Genomic DNA, 13789 nt, shown 5'->3' with positions numbered 1-13789 from the left:
CGGCGTCTGTCACGCGGTCTCGCACACGGTGTCCCGCAGGCACGCGTGTCACGCGGAGTGGGTTGCGCACCCCGGGGCCCTGGCCCTCTCCTTCTCCTTCTCCTTCTCCTTCTCCTTCTCCTTCTCCTTCTCCTTCTCCTTCTCCTTCTCCTTCTCCTTCTCCTTCTCCTTCTCCTCCCCCGCCCCCTTTCCCCTCCTCCGCCCCTTCCCTCCCCCTTCTCTCCACCTCATCCCGCTCTCCTCTCCCTTCCCCCTCTTTTAACCGCCTCCTCTCTCCCCCCCCCTCGCCTCTCCCCCTCCGCGTCCTGCAAGCCGGTAGCGCCCGGGGCCGCCCGGCGCCGGGGCTGTCCCGCTCTCGCCCGTGCTCGGCGGCCGCCGCGCCCTGGGAGCGGAACGGGGCGGGCGAGGGGCGCGGCCAGCGCGGGCCCTCCCGCAGCCCTGCGCGCCGTGGGGCGGGCGGCGGCGCCCCGAGCGGGCGCTGAGCGACGGCCGGGGCCGGGGCCGGGCGGCGGGCGGCGGGCTGCGGGCTGCGGCGGGGCGCGGCCGCGTGCCTGCCTGGCAGCATGTCGGGCTCGCGCTGCCAGACGCTGTACCCCTTCTCCGGGGAGCGGCACCGGCAAGGTCTCCGCTTCGCCGCGGGGGAGCTGATCACGGTGCTGCAGGTGCCGGACGGCGGCTGGTGGGAAGGGCAGAAGGAGGACGGGCTGCGTGGCTGGTTCCCGGCCAGCTACGTGCAGCTTCTGGAGGTAGGAGCCAGGGCCGCGAGCTGCGCCGAGAGGGCGGCGGGGGAGCGCGGGCAGGGGAGGGGGGAGCGCCGGCGGCCGGGCGGGAGCCGCTCGGCGGGCAGGGCCGGGCCGGGCGGACCGGGACCCGGAGCGGTCCTGCAGCGGTGCCATCGCCGCTCCGCACTCTGCGCGCCGGGCACTGCCCGGGGCTGAGCCGCTGGCCGGCAGCGAGGGCGCCCCGAACGGCAGCTCGGCTCACTGGGGAGTGCCAGCAGTGCACGGGGGCAGACGCACGGCAGCACACCGGCGCTTCCGTCGGGGACCCACCTCGGCATCAGTCAGCCCTGTGCCCAGGGAAGGAAAAGAGCCCTGGCCACCCAAGAGCCGGAGTGTACTTGGTGCTGATAAGGACCAGAGAAGGAGGAGCCTGCCCAGTCCTGCTGTGGCAGCAAGAACCTTAGGTACCCACAGTTGTAGCCACAGAGTGGCAGAGTTCAGGCTCTACGTTGAGCTGCAGGCTCCTCTGGACACTTCATTCACAATTGGTAAACAGCAGCAGAATTCAGTGGTAGAGGTGATGCAGCTCCTGTCAGTCATGCAGGGTGGACCAAATGCTGGGCAAGTTCCTCTTCCCCCTCCCCCTCCCTCTCCCTCTCCTTTTTATTTTTTTTCACTAAACATATCTTGGGTTTATGGTGTGGAAGATTCAGATGTGTCCCTTCTGTTGCCACAGCTCCCCAGCTGGCTGGTGATACCTTGCTGTCAGTACGTGTGGCATTGCCCCAGAGAGCCTCAGAGATCCTCACTCAAAGGTCATAATATTCCCATCAGGATGCTGAGCAGCTCATTTAGCGTCTGCGCTCTTCAGGGCCATGACATCTAGGGCACCAGCTGTATTCCCACAGAACTGCTTGCTTCTGAGTTTATTACTTTCTTTCCTTTGGAAAAAAGACACAATTTGGGTGTGAAATACACGTCCACAAAGAGTGCCTTCACAATCTTGCATTTCTGAAAGTGAATTTTGAAACAACTTGTACCAAAGCAAGAATCTGCTATGAGCCCATCAGCTCTTCCCTCGATGACCATGCCCTGGTTGTGCAGGGAAGCGGTTGAGTCACCATCCCTGGAGGTCTTTAAAAGACGTTTAAATGTAGAGCTTAGTGATATGGTTTAGTGGAGGACTGTTAGTGTTAGGTCAGAGGTTGGACTAGGTGATCTTGGAGGTCTCTTCCAACCTAGATGATTCTGTGTGTTATTCTGTGTGTGTGTGATTCTGTGTGGTGTCATTTGGAACTTAATCTAGGATGTGAGTATGGGTTCCTGCAGTGACAGTGCTGATGTGGTTAGCAGTGCAGGGCTTTGCAAGTCAGCCTCTGTTTGTCTTCCAGATTTCTAAGGATAAATATATAATTTGCAGGATAGCCTGCTTTGCTTACATGCAAGGAAGACACTATCTATCCCAGGCTTTTCATGCTCACCTTCTGGGAAATCCAGAGCAGCAGGACACACAGCCCTCAGCAGAACCAGGCCCACCGAGGTGCATGTTTTGTGAGCAGAAGGTTCTTTGTAGTAGGACAATATTTTGCCTGCAAATTTGCAATTGCCTTTCTGATTCTCTGGTCCAAATTAATAAAATATCCCTGGTATTTCAATGAAGTTTCTGTTTCTCATTCTTACCTGGAAGGACAGAAAAGGGGATGCAAAATTTCCACCCTCAATGCTAGAAGAGTGAGGCCAGAGACTTTTCACTGCCGCTGAAGCATTTGGGATTTTTTTTTGCTATAGTTTAGGAGTGTGGGAGTCCTTTTGTTTGTCAGTTTTGCCACCTACAAGATCATTTACTGAGATATGTGAATGTTTGTGGTCTTTTACATTGCCAAATATTTACACATCTAACCAGGAATTTAGACATTGTTTGAGGCAAAGTGTATCAGGAGATGAGACAAACTTTGCTCGACAAAGGCAGTGGGAAGTCATACACAATGGTTGGTTTTATATCACCTCCCTCTTTCAAACTCCTCTCTTCCCACTTAATTCTGAGTGTGTTATGCTGTGCTCAGAATGGTGCTTAGAGCCCCCAGTTGTGCCTCTCTGACCCTAGGTTCATGTATGACTGAAAACTTTGTTGCTGCCTGATGGTCTGTGCAGCCCAGACTCCTGTCTCTTGAATAAACCTTCAGAAGGAAGGTAAGAAAGACGACAAGTGCTGAGAGGTGTTTACTCTGGCGTGTTTTCTTTTCCTCCAGAGGTTGTTCCTAATAAGGTCTATGGACCAGTGTTAATAGGTAAAGAATTCATAGAATCATAGAATCATTAGGGTTGGAAAAGACCTCCAAGATCATATGGTCCAACCTTCCCACTACCACGAATGTCACCAACTAAACCATGTCCCTAAGCACCACATCCAACCTTTCCTTGAACATCCCCAGGGATGGCAACGCCACCACTTCCCTGGCAACCCGTCCCAATGCCTGACTACTCTTTCTGAGAAGAAATGTCACCTAATTTCCAACATAAACCTCCCGTGGCGCAACTTGACGCCATTCCCTCTAGTCCTATCACTAGTTATCTGTGAGAAGATAATTACCTTTTAGGTAGAAGATAACTACCTTTCAGGTAGTTGTTGAGAGCAATAAGGTCTCCCCTGAGCCTCCTCTTCTCCAGACTAAACAACCCCAGTTCCCTCAGCCGCTCCTCACAGGACTTGTGTTCAAGGCCCTTCACCAGCTTCGTAGCCTTTCTCTGGACACGTTCCATGGCCCCGATGTCCTTCTTGTACTGAGGGGCAAGAGCTAATTAACTAAATTTATGGGACCACAGGTAGCTAGCACACATTGCAGTTAAGTGGATGTGTGAGAATGAGAAAGTTCTGTTAGTGTGCCTGTCTCGTGGCTCTGTGCAAGTAGCCTTTCCCTGGTGTTTAGGTGTGTGGTTAGCTTGCTCAAGGACCTGATCTAACTGAAAGACACCACGACAGAAATACCCTCCTTTTCCATTCTCTGATCCAAGCTGCCACTCAACCACATAGACACTGGAACTGGCACCAGGGAGGTGAGGAAAACATACAGCCAGATGGAGCCATGAACATGATTCTCCTTTCAGTACCAACCTGCACTCATGTTGACTTTGAGTGCTCCAGCCCTGCAGCTTTTGGTAAGGTTCAACACTATGTTGTGAGGTAAATTTTTTAGCTACGCACTTCTGTTGAAAGAGGAAGATACAATCCTTCCCTTGGCTCTGCCCTCATTTCCCCATTCCTTGTTATTCACTCTAGTGGGTACCTGTACTCCTCTCTCTGTAGACCCATAACTCATTACCCTTAAGGACAACTGGCTGAATATTCTGCCACAGCAGTGAATGAACATGGCTCGTGGCATTGTCCAAGGTGTGCCAGGGCTGGCAGGGTTTGCCCTGCATGGCACATACTGCTTCTCCTTGCAGGAAAGTCTGTCAGGTGGCTGGCTGCTACCCAAAGGAGATGTCCTTTTTCTGAAGGCTTTGTAACTTTAAGGTTGTCACTGTACACAGACGGGTAGGCTGGATTTTCTCATTCACACTACTTCACATTTACCAACAGTGAAATTTCCCTTAAAGTCTGCTCTTTGTTTTGTTCCTGAGCTGAAAGAGGAAAGTGAGAAAGGAATGAAGGACAGCAGCTGAAAGGGGAGTCTCTTCTAGCGTTGAGTGGTTAGTTTCGCATCCAGCCTGCAGCATGCAGGTTCCTTCTGAACAAATGAGGAGGAAGGACTGTTCCCAGTGTTAACTCTGACTTGGGAGGAACTGTACTGCATCAGCAGCACCTATGTCTCTTCTCGGCCAGCAGAGCTGTGGAGCTGCCAGTGTTGATCACGAGGAGCATCTGCATGCTTCTGCATTGCTCTGGCTGTCTTACCCAGGATTTGAGGATAGGTCATGCAGCTCCTCTTTGTATGCTTACTCACACTGAATGGTAGCGCTAGACTCTTGCAATGAAAAATGGGTATCTGTGCCTGGTTGTTAACCAGGACTGGTTTTAATGGCAAATGAGGAGTTGGACAGCTCTGAGAAATCCATGAAGGTGGCCTGTGGGAAACAAACTCCAGTGCTAGAGATGGGCATTCCTGAGGAATGCCTTTGCCTCATGGGTTCTCCTGCTGGCAAAAATGTATTTTCAATTCATTCATCACAGGAGATCAAGGAAAGGACTGAAACTGTAGTAAATGTGACACAAGAGAGGCGAAGGGAGGTCAGGAGGTTTGGCAGTCTTCGGTTCCTACTACCATGGTAGCTGCAAGCCCACAGTGGTGGATTAGAAGGAAGTGATGTCTGGGAGGTCCCTGTTCTGGCAATGATAGAAGCAATGAGAGCTGGAGGATGAGTGGAATGTATGCAGGGGATGATTAGGAAAAAAGATGTCGATAAGCTCTGGAGAGGATACAGCTGTAATAGATCAAAAGGGATCCCATGGAAAGCATGTCCTACAAGGAGGAGCTGAGGACACTTAGTTTGTCTAGTTTGGAGAAAAGGAAGCTCAGAGGTGATCTTGTTCTCCGCAAGACTCAGAGGAGGGGAGATGGAGGTGCCAGGCTCTGCTCCCTGGTAACCAATAATAGGATATGAAGGAACGGCTCAAAGCTGTGCCAGGGGAGGTTCAGACTGGATGTTAGGAAAAATTTCTGTATTTTGAAGGTGATCAAAGACTGGAATGGGCTTCCTAGCAAGGTGGTTGATGCCTCATGCATGTCAGTGTTCAAGAGGCATTTGTATAATGCCCTTAATGATATGTTTCAACTTTTGGTCAGCCCTGAAGTGGTCTGGCAGTTGGACTTGATGTTTGTAGGTCTCTTCGACAAGAAGAGAACACGGGAAGGTACTAGCTCCGTAATGGGATTCCAGGTGGACTCCTTTAGGCCTGGTCTTTTGGTAGCAGTCAGGGAAGCTGCCTTGGTCTTGTCAGAATTGCTGAGCTGAAACGTATGTCTGGAGATCACCTGGTCCTGCTTCACTGGTGAGGTTCTGAATACATGCAAGGATGGAGACTACACAGCCTTTCTGGGCAATCTCTTGTAGTGTTTATGTTTAAATGTGATTTTCAGTGTTTTAACTTGTGCCCACTGCATCTTGTACTTTCAGTGGATATCACTGAGCAGAGACTGTATCTGGTTTATTTTTTAGTGCCCCACATAGATTTTTATACACATTGATCCCTCTCGAGCCTTCTTTTCTTGAGGCTAAATAGTCCCAGTTCTGTATGACAGATGCTCCAATCCCTTAAACATCATTGTGGCCCTTTGCTGGAGTCTTTCCAGTATGTCCCTGTCTTTCTTGTACTGGAAAGCCAAGTACTGTTTCTTGCACTGTTGTACTCTTGGAGATAGTAGGTTAATGGAGAAACAGGACCCAGCTTTTTTTTCTCAACAAGAGAATCAGTTGACACCAGAGAAGTCTGAAAAGGTGCTGCTTAATTCATATGGATTAGCTCTGACTGAGCTTGATTTGTGTTCAAGTAACATCCTTCTGCATACTTGAGAGCTTGGGAAAGAGGGATATTGTTGTCTGTGATTCATATCTGATGGAGTGGATATGCCATCAGCTCCAATCTTCACCCTGCCTTTGGTGATTTATAGCTATGAAAGCAATGAGACTTGACAGTCTGGGGACTGTCACCTACTTCTTCTGGCTATTTCCTCATTCTTTTGCACTTTTTTTTTGGTTTAACCTTTTGACCATTTGAGCAGAACCATGCAGAAACTGTATCAGACTGCTGCACTGTCCTGGTTTCAGTTAGGATAGGGTTAATTTTCCTCGTAGTCGCTGGTAGGGTGCTATGTTTTGGATTAGGATGAGAAGAGTGTTGATAACACCCTGATGTTTTAATTGTTGCAGAGCAGTGCTTACACCAAGCCAAGGACTTTTCAGCTTCTTGCTCTGTCCTGCCAGCGGGCAGGCTGGGGGTGCAGCAGGAGCTGGGAGGGGACAGACCCAGGACAGCTGACCCAAACTGGCCAAAGGGGTATTCCATACCATCTGATGTCATGCTAAACAATACATAGGGGTGGCTGGCTGAGGGGGGGGACTGGCTGCTTAGGGATAGGCGGGGCATCAGTCAGCATTGTGCATCACTTGTTTCATACACATTATTATTAGTAGTAGTACTATTATCATTATTATTAGTATTTTCCTTTTCTTTTCTGTCCTAATAAACTGTCTCTATCTCAACCCACAGGCTTCATTTTCCTGATTCTCTCCCCCATTCCAGAGAGGGAGAGGGGAGGGTGAGCGAACGGCTGTGTGGTGCTTAGCTGCCGGCTGGGTTAAACCACAACATGCACTCATGGGGTGAACAATTTTCCTTACCATGCTGATGCAAAGAGGAATCTGTGCAGCTACAGGCCTTGCGTAGTGCTTCAGACCAGCTCCATCACAGCAAACACAGGTGCAGTGCAGGTGGAATGTGGTGTACGATACAGTGAATGACAATTCCAGGATTCCTTAACAGCTGAAAGCAACAAAATACTTCCTGCACAGAGGCTCCTCACCCCATCTGCATCAGGGATGCTTAGCATGATGATGTGTGTAGACAGGTCTTCGCACAGCTCCAGACCTGAGAGCAATTTAGGACAAGCTTCAAGCGTGTCCCAGTTTGTCATAGCCTGTGTTGGTGCAGGATACCATAAATGTCAAGAAGGAGAAGGTGAGGTTAGAGCTCTGGAGCATGTACTCCAGAAGGTGTTTTGCACTCAGGCCCTCTGGGGAGATGCTGGCTGTTGCATCTGCCTTTTCTAGAGATGTGACTTTTAGAGAGGTGGGGACATGTGTCATTCAGTCACATTTGCAAGTGGTTTGTTTTAAAATCTATTTTGGGTATTGCTTTTTGTGTTTGTGGTTGGCTAGAAATCACTTATATAAGCAGCAGCAGTAGCAACATATGCAAATTTGCTGATAATTGTCAGCAGTTTTTATAGCTTCAGCCATCCCACAGACGTAAGTCTTTGTGTGAAGCACAGTTTGTGCTTCCAGCATGGATGGAGGTGGCTCTGGAATCTAACCGAGCTAGCTGGACTGAGTAGGACTGAGAGCTGCCACTGATCTTGTCTGCACTTTCACACTTTACTGGAACCATGATACATTTTGGAAGGAAAGAATCACGTGTTTTCCCTGATGCATGGTGCATCTGCAGGCATTGGACAGTATTATGCATTACTTCCACTGCTGTGTAATATTCAGGGGGAAACTCATCTCACCTGTGACACACAGACATGGAAAAGTGCAAACAGCTGAGACAGGAGGTTGTGGCACCTTTATCTGCAGGAAGCATGGCATGGCAGGAACTGCATTATTCGTTGTACGCAGGTAGTCATGAAAAACAAGGATGAGAGGAGTTAATAGAGATGATAATGCTTTTAATTTATTTTATAATGGCAGAGAAATTGTAGAGAATTTCCATGCCAAGATATATCTTGCTGTAAGCTGGTATCATCCAAAGAGACAGTGTGCTTAAGGAGAAATGAGAATCTGCAAGCTGATTAGCAAAGAAAATTCTACTTTATGACAAAATGCAACTTTGAAACATTCCTGTGAAACAGAATTTTGATGAAATCTTTATTCTTAGAGAGAAAAGATTATGTTTTTATTTCGCTTTCTTCAGTTTGATGTTGAAGTGTATTTTGAACAAAAACACCCCAAAACATTTTGTCAGAAGGTTTCCCGCCAGTGCTAGGAACGAGCATTGCTGTAGCCAGTGCTGCAGTGTGGTGGCTGTGCTGCACGTTGCCACAGCGAGGGCTGGTGTGAGCAGCTGCAGGAGCTGCTCTCTGCTGCAGTGGGAGTTACATAATGTGTGTGATACAGCTAGAAGAGAGATGTTGGCAGCTTTTGCAGTAGAGCTTTTACTTGATGACCATACAAAAAAGGGTGAGGCTGCGTATGCAAAGTACCTGCCTGTCTCTGAGTATCAGAGGCCTGGGCTTTTTATATGTGGCGTCTATACTTCCTGCATGCGACGATGGTGCTTTGTTTTCTTAGCAGGTCTTTCTACATCCTTTGGCTTAGTTACCTGACATTCCCTCATTCCTCCATCTCTCCCCTCAAAAGCTCAACATAAAAAGTCACAGAGAGCAACAAGGACATAGGGTGATATGTGATGATCTTGGGTAATTTGTGGCTGCTATCACTGCTTTTTTTTGGAGGGTACTCTGCAGAATAAGTAGTAGTTCTCTTACGTAGTCCTGTGTGATGGGAGAGGAATCTGACCTTTAATTTAGGGTGATAAGGGTGTGAGTGCTGAACCCTTCTGTGGTTATCAAGTGGCTAGCAAGTGAGCATGGCATCATGCTCAAAAAACCGACACGGTGTTTCGCTTCTGTTGCTTCACACTTAACAGTTAAGTTCCTTGGCTGAGCAAGTGCCAGGCTGGAATTGGTACTCTTGTCTCCTGCTGGCTCTCCCCAGGGATGCCTGTGGTACCTGCTTGTGCTTTCTGACTGCCCTGCTGCCACTGAAAGATGGTGCTGGGGAGAGGCAGTAAGCATGGCTGAAGAGGGGTTGGCATTTCCCCACGTCTAACTTCTCCAGGCAAAGAAGGATAATTTTGGTTCTTCCAGGGCAGGGATGATTCAATTAGCCAGCATGTTTCTGTAGTCAGTGACATGTGCAGCTCTGACCACACCGGCATTTTAGTTTCAAAGTGTCATTTCTGATTTCTGACATCTGTGACTTTCTGTGGCTGTAACTTTTCAGACTTGAAACTTCTGGTCATTGGACCACTGACATTTCTGAAAAATGTGAACAAAACAAAACAATTATTTTCTCATGTTAAAAGAGTAAGAAATACTGTTTTGTTACCAGAACATTACTTTTTGATCAAGGTTTTTGAGGTATTTTAAAGCCTTGTGAGAATGTGCAGGTCCTAATCCCTAGCTCTTAAGTGTCATCTATTATATGTGTTGTGAAAATTTTCTTTGACTGTCAAAGTTATAGTTAGAATTTAAAAACTGTATAGTACCATAAATACTCAAAAACCTGTGAAAGGGAGGGTCTTATTGATAAGTGTGGGATTTTTGTGAGCTCTTTTGCTCTCTGCACAAAGGGATCATGTAGAAGCTGAACTCATGGATGCTGTGCCTGTAGCATGTGAGAACAATCAAATCTCTTGCCTTGCAGAAATTGCACAGAACAGAAGTTTTAAAAGTGTTTTTCTTTATCCTTTTCTATAAGATGGAAACAGGTCACAGAAGGCTTATTCCGCTCATGTCTTCCACCCACGGATTACAAAGGGTGTCTAAAACCTCTCACTGCTGATATCTGCCTGGCAGATGTTGAAGGTGAAATGAGTTGCCACTCACCTGCATTTTAGGGGTGGATATAGAGTGAAGATGAAAAACATAGATCATTTTAAGACTCAGTTAAAGACTGCTTAGTTCACTGAAGACTTCCCTGTTCATACTGTGCTCTGGGACACACATCCTGTGGAAAACTAAGAGATTTCTGTAGTGATAGTCTTGTTTTCTGGTGTGGATGCAAAATGCATGTTTGATGTCCTGTGGGCTGCACTGCAAACAGCATCCACTGAATATATTACACAGTATGTTACACTGAATACTTTTTAAAGGAATAATGGGAATACGTTGGATACTCACTATTTTCTAAAAAGAACTTTATTTTGATTTCCAAATTGGTAAATTCAGCCCTGAAACCAAGACCAGAAGATACTTGCAGATTTGGATTTTTTCTGCTCATTTCACTTTTGCATGTGTGGTGACTGGGTAGAATTAACTGGTCTTTTTAATAACTGGGTTTTTATCCATGGTTGCTTATGTTCCATGGAGCACGTTCTTATCATCAATACACCTTGTTTCTGTGTTTCCAGAGTCTTAAATGTCTGAGTATGTACTAGGGATTTGTTTTCATTCTTTCACTGAATACCGACCCTACGTAAAATCACAAAGATAGGGCATTCTTCTGTTTTGGAGAAGTCCAATAATAATAGTAACAAACAAGTATGTGATTCTGCACCATTGCATATAGTGTCTGTATTTGGAAGCGTTCGGGACTCTTGCAGTTGTTTTCACCATGGCCACATTGTAACTCAGGGCAGCAAGGGTGATACTTCTAATATTCCATATGTTCATCCAGTTTGTGCCATCAGTGGAGCATGGGAAGCCAGCCTAACGAGGGTAGCAGGCAAGCAGCACTGCTAACTTGTGTCTTAGAATATTTGACATAAGGCACCGATATTTTTGTCCTTGATTTCTGGCACTTCCAGGGAACACTTGTTCTGTGAATCTTTTTCAGAATCCAACATTTATGGGATGTGTCTCACTGTGCGTACATGGTAGATTTGCTGGAAGCCTCCCAAAAGCTTGGGTCTTGTTGTGGTGGCTGATCCCTACTGTGCACATTTCCAGTAATGGATCAAGGCTCTGCATCTGGGCAGAATTTGCAGACAGAGAAGGAGTACCTGTTGGGGAAATCTGAAAAAAGCATAATGGACTTGATGGTCCCCATACTGTGCTCTGCACATTGTCATCAGCTTATGTCAGTTTAAAATGTCTTTGGCCATATGTAATTACAAATTGTACTCCCTTGTGTTGGTATGATCCACTTATGATCTAGTGGAGAACAGTGTAAAATCAAGGCCAACAGTTTCGTCAGTTAGTTTTTCAAGAGCAGGGTGCTTCTGCAAGTGTCTATTGAAAAATTAAAAAAGAAAATAGTTTGGCTGGAATTTTTATTTCATGCCACTGTGTAAACCATTACTTATTAAGAGGACCTCTTGTAAAGGACTGGTGTGTGGCAGGAAACCTGGGCCATCAGCTGTGCAGATCTGCACTGTATGTGCAGTGTAGGCAGGCAGTCCAAGCCCATGCAGCATGCGGCTGCAGGCAGAGCAGGGGGTTTAGGCATGGGAGTGCACCTCTACAGTGAGAGCCCTTACATGTATGCCATACCAGCAAAAGTGCACTTCTGGCTGGTAAAACCTACTCTGGCTGGGAGGCAGGGCAGGCTGTACACCAGGTGCTACAGATTTGACGCTGTATGCTGTCTGCCAGAGGACTTTCTCTGTGCACACTGTGGTAACCATTTGGGAGAATCACTCCTTGTTCCTGCTAGTAATCCAGTTTTCCACATCATTCTATCAAAATAGCTTTTGTATTAGTCTAGTACATTTGTGGTTAGCCTTTTTGCTGGTAAACTCTTAAAGGAGGATGCCTTGGGTTACTCAAGAACTATCACTCTGTATGTTGTAGAACATATACAGCAGTGGAACAGGCCAGCACCTTTTAACACATGCCTTTCTTAATGCTTGGAAACAGTCTATGTTGCTGGTATGGGCCCCTTTGCAATGAATCTAGGCTGACTGACAGGTGGCTTTCAGAGACCTTTGGTCTCTAATCTTTGAACTCCTAGGCAGGTGCAGACCCAAAGGTCAAAAATATTTCCTTGGCATTTTTGGACAGCTGTCAGGCACTTTGTCCTGTATTTGGTAAGAACAGACTCTTTGCAGATTCTTCTTGAGCCACAGATACTTGCACTGTGATGCTGACAGCAAAAGCACTGTAGCCTTCCAGTGTTGGTCTGGGCACCAAATTTCTTTACTGCACGTATCTCCCAGGGCTTTCCCAGCTCAATGACAACTTTAAATAGCCCTTTGCACCTTTGCTACTGCAGTTTCCAGGGTGTCTGGTGGAAACAGAATACATTCAACATCAGTTGTTTTGTCTTGTATCGCTATGTGTACACCTATTGATCAGTTCCATGCCTTTCTCTTTTACTCTGTATTATCTTTTTCCATGGGGAAAAAGAAAGCTCAATGAAAGGTAATTAAAACTTAAAAGTTTGTGAAAGACCTGTGATGGTCAAGATGTGGAAGGAAGACGTGAGTGAGCTTTCCACGGCGTTACCACAGAGTGCCTGCTCCCAGGTAAGGAAAACATGCAGCTGATTTGAAAGCTGCAGGGGGACTTCCTGGCCCAGCTGCAACCTCACTTGCCTCTCCTACATCAAATGCAGAGCTAGACAACACTGCTAGTAGAGTGCTGCTAGAAGACGGGTGATGCTGCAAGGCACATTACATATAAAAATGTGAAAGCTGCCTCTGGGCTGTACGCCTCACATGCGATTTTTAAGTTATCCCATTAGCACTGCATCTTAGCCTTGGAAGTGTCCTCTCACACTCAGTGAGTCCAGGAATGGATAAAAGGGAGAAAAGCTTGAGAGAGAGGAGGGAGGCACATCACAACATAATTAAGAGTCCCAAGCTGGTTTTACTTTTTCCCATATTTGTCCCTGTCCTTTATTTAAAACTCTTGTAAATATTCCTTACATTTCAGAGACATGTCTGTTAGCTCAGAGTTACATTTCATCTCTTACTAAGCCTACTTTGTGCTTTCTGGCATTTCAGCATCGCTCATTGCCTCTGTTAGCCTTCTTACAGTGATTCAATCAGAGACATGATCAAGCAGTGCTGGAACTGTTAAGGAAAAAGCAGTAATTGAATGGAAAGCAAGAATGAAGTTAAAATGAGGCTTCTACTCTCACGAGAGCACACGGTGCTGCCAAAGGACCAGCTTCTGTGGAAGCGGGAGAAGCAAGGATCTTTGAGCTGATGGACACTGTTTGGAACAGGAATGATGTGTGTAGGACTCCAGTTATTACTCCCGTATATAATACTTAGCATTTCTCACTAGTGTAGTTTGCTTGCTATGATGTTACTTCTTTATTGTACTTATCAAGGTTCTTCAGGCTTTTGACTGGATTAGCTTCATGTATCACTTGCAGATATTTACAACACACTTCTCACTCTCCTTTTCTTGAATTAGTTGAGAAATTAGCTGCATCATCAGACCTTTGTGGTTGCATTGCTAGACTTTTGAGTTAAGAAGACTACCTCTTCTTTTTTTCTGGTCCTTGCTCTCTGGCTTATCATTTTTTTATCTTACACAGTAGTTTTCTTGCTCCTTGACTGCTTCTTTTCTTCTGAAAGTTTCAGAGAAGGAATGAATTTTCACAAGCATACTTCTGATAGGTGGTCTAACAGAAGATGCTGGCTCTCCCAAGAGTACCTAACAGATAGTCTTATGCCA

The 13789-nt window shown here is 46.8% G+C and overlaps 1 protein-coding gene across 2 annotated transcripts in view; it reads left to right on the top strand.

Annotated features, from left to right (window-relative positions):
* Positions 1–537: 537 nt before the first annotated feature.
* GAS7 (growth arrest specific 7) overlaps positions 538–13789 on the top strand; it is a 112167-nt gene continuing 98915 nt past the window's right edge. For both annotated transcript variants that reach the window (XM_035561872.2, XM_035561871.2), the window contains exon 1: positions 538–746. In XM_035561872.2, the coding sequence (XP_035417765.1) occupies positions 564–746 (183 nt within the window). In that variant the 5' untranslated portion in view covers positions 538–563. The remainder of the gene's footprint in view (positions 747–13789) is intronic.

The sequence above is a fragment of the Cygnus atratus genome, chromosome 18 (genome assembly GCF_013377495.2).
Source record: "Cygnus atratus isolate AKBS03 ecotype Queensland, Australia chromosome 18, CAtr_DNAZoo_HiC_assembly, whole genome shotgun sequence".
NCBI classification, from domain to species: domain Eukaryota; kingdom Metazoa; phylum Chordata; class Aves; order Anseriformes; family Anatidae; genus Cygnus; species Cygnus atratus.
Note: the sequence above shows the minus strand (reverse complement) of the source record. Positions and strands in the feature narration are given on the sequence as shown.